This window comes from Prionailurus bengalensis, chromosome B1, assembly GCF_016509475.1.
Source record: "Prionailurus bengalensis isolate Pbe53 chromosome B1, Fcat_Pben_1.1_paternal_pri, whole genome shotgun sequence".
Lineage (NCBI taxonomy): Eukaryota > Metazoa > Chordata > Mammalia > Carnivora > Felidae > Prionailurus > Prionailurus bengalensis.
The window spans coordinates 34,742,425-34,749,454 of NC_057344.1; the positions used below are offsets into that span (position 1 = coordinate 34,742,425).

At 55.4% G+C, this 7,030-nt stretch overlaps 1 protein-coding gene across 2 annotated transcripts in view; it reads right to left on the bottom strand.

The window, feature by feature from the left end:
- Nucleotides 1-6,293, bottom strand: part of SLC25A37 (solute carrier family 25 member 37) — a 40,165-nt gene extending 33,872 nt beyond the window's left edge. Inside the window, exon 1 of one of the 2 annotated variants that reach the window (XM_043561458.1) lies at nt 5,529-6,293. In XM_043561458.1, coding sequence (XP_043417393.1) covers nt 5,529-5,741 — 213 coding nt within the window. In that variant the 5' untranslated portion in view covers nt 5,742-6,293. The remainder of the gene's footprint in view (nt 1-5,528) is intronic. The other variant, XM_043561479.1, reaches the window with a different exon arrangement.
- Between the last annotated feature and the right edge of the window lie 737 nt (nt 6,294-7,030).

The window sequence follows — 7,030 nt, forward strand, 5'->3', positions numbered from 1 at the left end:
TGATAAGAGGCTGGTGGATAACGGTGCCTGGGTCTGAGCTGATGGGAATCCTACAGGAAGGAGCGGCCTCAGGAGAAGGCTGAATTTCTCTCAGCTCAGGCAGGCAGAAGGAGCACAGGGTGAGGCTATGAGGGAGCTTGTTACAAGGAACTTCCGTAGGGTCTGACCGATAACGAGGGAAGAAGAAAGCAATGGACAGCTGGGTCAGGAGAGAGAAAGCAGCAAGAAAGTTAGTGTCTGCCTTTTACAAAGAAATGACACCTCAGAGAAGCTAAGTGTCCTGCCCCAACCAGTAAGTCAAAGACTGGGCTCTGAATCTCCCCAGGATAGTTCTCTGAGGGTGAGACATCCGGCTCAGAAAGAGATGGAGGGAAGGCTTATACAGTTAAAGACAAAGGGATGAGATACTTCTGCCCTATGAGAAATGTCAGCCGTGAACACCCCAGGTGGAGGTGGGGAGGGGAAGGGCCGGCTTAGGGCTCACGGTGCTTCCTGAAGCGCCCGGCAAAAAACAACATGACTGTAGGGATGTGTCTGCAGCCAGCACCCATGAGGCCAGAGGGCTCACTGAGGTTTAAAAAAAGAAAAAGAAAACTCTCTGAGAAGGAAATGTTGGGTACTAGGAGAGATATGAAGAGAGCCAGAATGTTCCGGGGTTTACGAGAGACTGCCAAAGGCTTCATTCAACACACAGAAGCCAGTTCATCCAGTGGGTTGGGGAAGGGCAGCCCAACTGGAGTTGGAAGGGGGGTCAAAAACCCATAAAAAAAAAAAAAAAAGGGAAAGTGGGACTACAGTTGGTCATTGCTCCAAAGAGCAGATGGGACAAAAGTCCTCATGAATGAGATGGCCAAAGGTGGTGAAAACAGGCCCAAATGAAAACCAGGAAAAGGCAGGGGAAGAACACTCCGCAGAGCAACGCCCTCTCTTCCCCTGTGACATGTGCACACCCCTGAGTGCTTTAAAGGACCCAGTCGGTGAAATCCCCCATGAAGCCCCCACTGCCCCTCTCTAGAGGTGAAGGCGCCTTCTCTGCCCACTAGAATCCCAGGGGCGCCCCATGGAGCCCTCTGCCCCAGCCCACCCCTCCCCCACTTCCGGGCAGACGGGGCTGGGTCAGATCCGCCCCCTCCTCCAGCGGCAGGCCTGCAAGGTGCAGATCCCGGCTCTGGGCAGCAGCACGGGTGCTCACGAGGCAGAGAACAGGACCCGAGTTCAAGGGCACTCCTTTCTTGACTCCCTGGCCCTCCCAAATGCACCTTTTAGAAAAGCACCTCCCACTTAAGGACAGAAAAGAACGGAGGGGAGGGACGCGAAGGAGACAAGACAGGAGAAGAGAGACAGAAAAATCATTGTAATTTTCTCGCAAGAACTAGAGCAATTTGGGATTTCACGCCCTTTTGAAGCTGAATGGCATCTACTGAACTGCACTGGGTTTTGAAAGCTCTGACGTGGGTGGGAGGGGACTCTGCCTGAGCACCCTTCCGACCAGTCAGCCTGCACGGCTAGGCCCCGGTGGAGCAAACTCCGGGGTGAGGAATGCCGAGCCCTCCTGGCACCTGCCTGGCTCACTCCTGCTCAGAGCTCAACAAGGCCAGCGACGGAACCACCCCCCCCTCCCTGAGGCCAACCGAGCTTTCCAACGGGCTCAGTACCCACGGGCTCCTAGAGAGAAGCCTGAGCCTCACACCCTAGCCATCAGCGCCACGGGCCCGGCTGGGCAGGAGGCCTTCTCCCAGCAGAGTGAAGGGCAGCATTTCCCTGACTAGCAAAGCAAACGAAGGTCTGAGAAAGGGTCAGCGGAAGTTCCCTCGCTTCAAATCTTTCCTGTTTCCTTTTGCCCCTGCTTTCACCACCACGGGACTCAGCATGGTCTAGAGTGGTGTGCCTAATCTGGATGGAATTTCCTCCTCCACCCACCTGGCATTCTCCCCACGGTCTCGAGCGTTCCCGACCAGGGCTTTTCACCGCCACCCCCACGTGCTGGTCTAGGTGACCATGCCCCTTGCCACTGTGGAGCGCCGGCTAGAGAATCGTGGGGAACCTGCTGCAAAAGTCCCAGTTGGAAAGGAATGAGTCATCGCTACCAGTTGGCAAAAGCCCTGCAGAACCCTCGTGTTCCCTACCTTGGTACGATGCAGGGGCTCAGAACGGATGGGAGGGCAGGGTGGCTGGACCCTTCATGCGTTAGTAAGCACTCACACTCCACCCCTGGGGACTGAGAGAAGAAGGCACAGGAAGAAGCAGTGAAAGTTTGCGGAAGGTCTTCCAAATAATGCTTTAATAATCACAGGCTGTCGCGACTGGAGCTCAAGAGGCATTAGTGCCCATCAGGTTCAGTGTTCTTCATACTTTCTGGGGCCATAAACCCCAGTCGGAAGAGCGTTTTGCACAGCCAGCCAGGGAATACACACACACACACACACACACACACACACACACACACCAATTTCACTAAGCAACACTCTCCTTACTGCATGGCACACGCACTTAAATTCTGAACTCTCACCAATCTGTCTTTCTTAAAATGTTGATGCCATTAATGAGTCACAACGCACAGTTTGAAAAACACAGGTCATTAAAATGACACGGGGGGGGAGGGGATGGGACTTCATGGGAAGGCATAGTGAACATAATACTTTAAGGCATTAGTAAGGCTGGCCTTCTGCCCCTGTGACCACAAAAGCAAGGAGGACAGGCTCAGTGGTGAAAGCGGCCAGCACCAGGTTCCATGATCCCCACCATCTAGGACAGAAAAACTAGAAAAAGCAGGCCCACTCGATACTCTCACTTAATGTCACATGATCAAAGTTCAAACTGTGTGCCTTATAAAATTAAAGAAAACGTTTTCTTCCAACCTACAGTTCACACTGACTTGGCTTCAACCGTGATAATTATTGGGAATGTCAAGTATCATAAAGGAGGACGATGGGTGTTCTGTGTACATACAAAGGGGGACAGGTTAAGAATGGGGAGACATACTGAACTGGTCCACTGCCCCCACTTTCCAATGACAAAACTAAGGCACAGAACAGTGCCTAAGTCATGAAGCAAGTTAGGGGCAGGGCTGCAAACCCGACCTAGGGCTTCTGACTCCATTACTCACAGTCTCCATCACCCAAAACATGTAAGCACACAGTCGAGGTCTCCCCAAATGGAGCATTTTTCCATGACTGAAGCATGGACGCATCCCTGATAGGTCATGCTGGGCACGGACAATTCTGCTGATCTTGGCAGACCTTGGCACTCTGCTGCAGCCCCCCCTGGGCTCATGCGATGACTCATGCCACTTAACTTTCTCTGTGCCTTTTTTCTCAGCTGAAATATGAAAAGAATAATCCTTGCTACCCGCTTCCGGGAAAGTGGTGGTGAAAAGCGAGGTGCTCTAAAAGCAAACCTGCATGCTTAAAAACAGAAGAACTCCTTAATGATTAGCTAACCCAGGTCTTCAGTTTACAGTCAAGCCCCATAAGGCGAGTGACTTATCTACGACAGCCAGACCAGCTCCAGCTACCGCATGCACCCTGTTACCTCTATCCACAGGTGAAAACTGCTAAGTAAAGTAACACTAAGTACACAGTGACATCTGTAGCCAAACAGACAACGTCTACAGGGCAGGAGGAGGGGCAGGGAAAAAACTAAACAGAACACACAACTTAAACATGTAAGACAAATGCCTTTTTAGGGTGTTGAAAAGGGAGTTGAAAAGGCATGACTAATTATTTCTAATCCTAAAGATAAGCTACAGTGATGCGCTAAAGCAAACTCCGCAAAATCTCTGAAACGGTAGAGTTCCTCGATAGAACGTTCATCTCTGAGATGCTGTGGGTCTGGTGCCTGCTCCAATAACACCTCCCTGCCCCTAACTTTTTAGATACTCTGTCCAAAGGCACTGGAGACAACAGCTTCAAATATGGGAAATTTTATTACATGTGAGGGATTCCTTGCTATACAAATGCCACCTGGTACCTGTCCAGGGTCTTCCCTGGAGAAGCTCTGAAAGCCTAAGAAGCAAGATCTCCCCGCTGCCCTCCATAACCCTGGCAGCAAGGACCATGCCCTTCATTCCCTGCTGGGATGCTGAACGAGCCAAAGGTGTGATGGCTCAGGCTCAGCGGCACAGTTTAAGGCTTGGACCTCACCTTTCCTCAAAGGCTCACGCTTTCTCTCACTGCATTGGTGTCTATCTGTCCACTGATGGCTAGCTCTAGGAGAGCTGTCCAGTGCAGGGAAAACCCTCTGAGTCAGACATTCTGGTCCTCACACCTGGGCCAGCATCAGCAAGAAGATAACAGCTGCAGTGAGGGAGCGCTGTGAGCCCTGCCTTTCAAGATAAGTGCCACCAAAGCACACTGGCGCTGAAGTCCGAGGACGCAGGTGGAGTATCAGCCTGGCAGGTTAGTCAGTTCGCTATCTCTTTGCCTCAGTTTCTTCATCTGCCAATCCCTGGGTTGCTGGATGAATTAGTGGAGTTATGCTTACAAAAGTGCAAGATGTCAATACCCGTATTACCTTCCTGCCACTCGGTGTCCTGGATAGGCGGACAGAAGGCAGCTCTCGGTCTAACAGGAAAACTCCTGGCTAACGCTGCCTCCTTGCAGAAATGCATGTAAAACTACCTGGGGAAGTGACGGGTAAACCGAGTGCCTATTACACAACCCACAGTAAGAGTGGTAGAGCTCACGCTCTCCTTGCCTGCCCGCCTCCCTGCAACAAAAAGAGAAGGCAAATGTCAACGCAGGGCTCGCTGCCTCTAGGCTGCTCAGCTGCCCGAACTCCTGGGGAAGAGGTGCAGAAACCCCGTGAGAAGGGGATCACCTAAGGGCGTCGCTGAACCGGTATCTCCAAGAGAGCTGCTAAAGACCAAGAGAACCCCTACCACTCCTACGCCTCCCCAGAAACCCGGGGAGCAGGAGCAGGAGCAGGAGCAGAAGCACACTCGGGCCAGAGGGCGCGCGGCCGAGCCGGAGCCACGTTTCTCCGCGCCAGCGTGGTTAGCGCTTCCCGGCGGCGAGCTCCCTCGGAAACTGCGCACGTGTGGGCAGTCTTGGCCGCCCTGCACGGACCAGAGGACACCTCTCGCCGCGGCTCGGACAGGGGGCGCGCCGGCGGGAGCCACGAAGAGCTGAGACCCCCCGAGCCCTACGGTCGCGTGGGCAGACGTGGTAAGACTGTGCAGAGCTGCAGCGATCGCTTCCTCGCGCACTCCGCCGCCGCCGCCGAGAGCAGGGGCGCTCGCCAGTTCCCCCCGCCGCAGCGCCGCGAGCAGCCCGCGGCGGAGGCAGCGGTGCGGGGCGCCGGCGGGAGCACCCCCGTGGGCAGAGGGGCGCCCCCCGGGGCCCCGGCGCGTGGCGGAAGGAGTGGCGCGCTCGCCGCGAGAGCCGGGGCGCCGGGCCCACGCCCGCCACAGCCCGGAGGAGAGGTGTTTTCGGGGCGCTCCTCCAGGCTGCTCTTGCGCGGGATGCAAACGCACGCGCGCACGCTCCTCTCTCTGCGCCCTCCGTGCCTACAGTCTTCTCGCGCCTCACCTTCACTGAGTCTACCGGGTACATGACCGAGTGCTCCAGGATCCCGGCCATCGCTCCGGCTGTCATGTGGGTGGATAAGGAGGCGCTGGTCGGCAGGTTCTCATAGTCCTCCGACCCGCCGTCCTTGCAGCCGCCGCCGCCGCCATCTCGGCTGTCCCCCTCCATCCTGCGCCCCACAGCCTGGCTCCCTACGCCGCCGCGACGCAGCTCCATCCGCCAGCTCCGCGGGGCGCGGGAGGCTGCAGGAGGTGGGCAGGGAGGGGGAGGGGGCGAAAAACTTCACTTCTTAAAGTGGGAACCACCTCCCCGGTTTTGCGGCGCCTGACGCCATGGCGGGCTGGGGTGGAGCAAAGGGGCCCCAGACACCAATCGCTGGAAAAGAAGAGGCCAGCCGCGGCCCCGCCATTGGTGTGCGGGATAGTGGGGACCCGCCTTCCTGTGTGACGTCACTGTCCAGTGCAAATTTCCAAGCAACCGGACGGGGGCGAGAGAAGACATGGGGGTGTCCCGGGAAGTTGTACTACCTCCAGGGTGCTTCTGCTGCTGCTGCTGCCCTTGGGGCGGGCGGGGCGGAGGGGGGCGGGTGGTCACTGGGCAGCGTCAGCCAGACCGCAAGAGGGACGTGCCCAGGGCTGAAGGGAGATCAGGAACAACTGGTAATCTCCCCCCAGAGCCCGGAGTTTTGCAAACAGTGTTACTCAGCACGCGTTGGCATTCCTAAGGCCTGGAGTGGGGGCAGTTCCTGTGGATGCCATGTATGGAGCAGTTATGATGGCTGGATGGGGGAGGGGGGCACCCGGGGCGGGTGTGTGTGTGTGTGGAGTGAAGTTCTAGAAATGAGGACGCACTGCGCGGTGTCACTGGAGCACCACCTCCTTTTGTGCAACACGAGGGCATATACCGTGGAGGTGACAGAGTTTAGACTCAAGGGCCTGTGCTAAGCTGCTTTGTTGGGGAGAGCGCCCATTTCATCAAAAATTTTTCTCTCACTGAAACACGTAATATAGGGGTAAATTTGTTCTTTTATTCTCACGAAGAGGCTAACGCCACCTTGCCCTGGACTGATCAAGGCATGGGTAGTCATCAGAACGCCTTTCAGCACGTTTTCCTCAAGACTGACAGGCCTGGAAGGTCTTTAGAGGCTGATCTCTGGGTGGGGTGCAGAGTGGCCCCGAGTAATATCTTGCAGCATCGCGTCTACCTGCCTTTGAGGACTCTGCTCTCCTGGTTCTTAAACTCATCCGAAACGGACTCCTTCAAGTGTAACCAGGCTGCTTTATTTCAACCTAAACAATGTTGTCTTGCTCTGTCTGGGGGAAAGGGAGGAATCAGAGAGTAGGAGAATGACCTGTCTTTGGAAGCCTCCATGAAAGCATGGCATCTGCATATCTAAATGTGCTCATTCTGGGGCTTAAGACCTGGCACTTGTAAAGCACCAGACACCTTATCCCGGGAAGCCTTCTGGTCAGGAAAGCTGTGCCTTGAGAGATAGGAAAGGGTGG